The sequence below is a fragment of the Egretta garzetta genome, unplaced genomic scaffold, assembly GCF_000687185.1.
Source record: "Egretta garzetta isolate BGI_Z169 unplaced genomic scaffold, ASM68718v1 scaffold234, whole genome shotgun sequence".
Classification (NCBI taxonomy): domain Eukaryota; kingdom Metazoa; phylum Chordata; class Aves; order Pelecaniformes; family Ardeidae; genus Egretta; species Egretta garzetta.
The window spans coordinates 15,930-17,637 of record NW_009259528.1 but is presented as its reverse complement, the minus strand read 5'-3'; the positions used below and the strand labels follow the sequence as shown (position 1 = coordinate 17,637).

General features: G+C 47.8%; 1 protein-coding gene and 1 non-coding gene across 2 annotated transcripts in view; both read right to left on the bottom strand.

The window, feature by feature from the left end:
• Window positions 1–23: 23 nt before the first annotated feature.
• CWF19L1 (CWF19 like cell cycle control factor 1) overlaps window positions 24–1,708 on the bottom strand; it is a 13,850-nt gene continuing 12,165 nt past the window's right edge. Inside the window, exons 9-10 of the mRNA XM_035893077.1 lie at window positions 1,645–1,708; window positions 24–860 (exon numbers count right to left, since the gene is read on the bottom strand). The exon at window positions 1,645–1,708 is cut by the window's right edge and continues 137 nt beyond it. Of these exons, the coding sequence (XP_035748970.1) occupies window positions 735–860; window positions 1,645–1,708 (190 nt within the window). The 3' untranslated portion in view covers window positions 24–734. The remainder of the gene's footprint in view (window positions 861–1,644) is intronic.
• LOC118452172 lies at window positions 1,030–1,171 on the bottom strand. The gene has a single exon (XR_004841840.1). It is a non-coding gene; the product is annotated as a small nucleolar RNA SNORA12 (small nucleolar RNA).

The window sequence follows — 1,708 nt, the reverse complement described above, 5'->3', positions numbered from 1 at the left end:
CGAGCCCAGACCCCAGCGCCCAGGGGACAGCGAGGCGATGCGTCGCCTCCCTCGGGAGTCGCCAGCGGAGGGTGCGCGCAGCGCGCTGCTGCAGCGCCTGCTGCGGTTTAATTCTGCAGTCACCGCCACAGAGTGGCTGAAGGAGAGCGCCCCAGGCAGCGCTCACCATTCTTAACCTGAGCTAAGTCACCCCATTCCGACACAGCACGTTTTTTAGAGGTAGACAAGCATGTGAAGAGACTGCATGCGTGTTTCTCGGCTGAGAAATCAGCCTCTAAGCTTGCCGGCATGGGTGTCAACAGCATGCACGCACGCTATTTCTGGCTCCTGCTGCAGATCAGGTCTCCTTGTGAACACCGAGCGCAAAGGAAAAAAAAACCAACCCTATGTCACTACTGGCTCATTTCTCTGATATACCAGGAAGATTTCTTTCAAATTCTTATCCAAGGGAACCTAAAACTACCTAATGTGCAGCGGCACTGAAAGAGGGTTGGTGTTGGTATCAGAAGGAATGAACTCAGCAAGTCCTACACATAGCTGGAGTAATTTTCAGACAAGCAACGCATCTGCTGTTCACGGGAACTTCACCCCAAGCAGAATACATCTGGCACATCTCCAAATCTACAAGGGTCTGCCTCCAACAGCTTAACCCCTGCCACACAAAGTGACCTCAGAGGGAACCAGAGCAGCCCAGACAGGACAGAGGGAAATTAAGTGACAGGTGAAGTCTTGTCTCATACTTGCGTGATATCGGAGTGCTCTGGGATTTCTAATAATTCAATCTGTTGTTCCTGTGCCTGTACAATAAAGGACTCTTTAATGTCTTCGGAAGTACAGTGGTCCAACGGGACAGGAATCACCTGCAGAGGGAGGACATCATCTCCGTAAAAAGAAGAAAAGACAAAACAAACCACATGCAGAAAGCAATCAGTCCATCACTGGAGCTGGTATGCTCCTCAGTACCGCTCAGCATCATCAAACACGACAGGTGAGCACCTGCCTGTACAGGCTTAAACTTATGAGATTTTTTTCTGTAGGAGCTGAACAGAAAGCTGAAAACTAAAAGCTTGAAAAAGTTCTCAGCACAACCTCCTCCTTTCTGATCTCTGTGGTAGTTTAAGGCCGCTCTGATACAGTTACAGATCTGCCAAATACAGAAACCACCACAATAAACCCGTAAGTGATTTACACACACACACACACACATCAAATTAAAGGGCTGATAGTGGTAGACAACGATCAGAGTTCTGCATGTATCTTTAGATTTTCAGCCTGCTTCCATTACAAACATGAGCATCACAGTTCATGTGCCAGTGTGAGCCCATCAGAGTCAGAGCAAGGTCTCGCAACTTACCTGAAAACCATGTGGGCTTTTTCATCAGTTCCATGCAGGGAAAAGTTTCCCTCACCCACTCAACACAACCAACGCTGTGTTGCCCTAACAGGAAGAATTAAATTACTGTGGCAGAACCAGCACACCAGTTTTATTTTTGCTCTGGCTCTGCCTGTGGGTAGGACAACTTTTCTCCATGCTCTGGGAAGGCACAGAATAAAGAGGGAAATTTGAAGGTGAGCTTTCTCTTTCAATTCATTTTCAGATTAAGTAAGGGTTTATATTCTCCCAGGATGACACTAACACCATACCTGTAACTGCAGATGCTGACTCCTATAGTTTCTTTCTAGAGTACGGTTGGCCTTCTGGGCTACC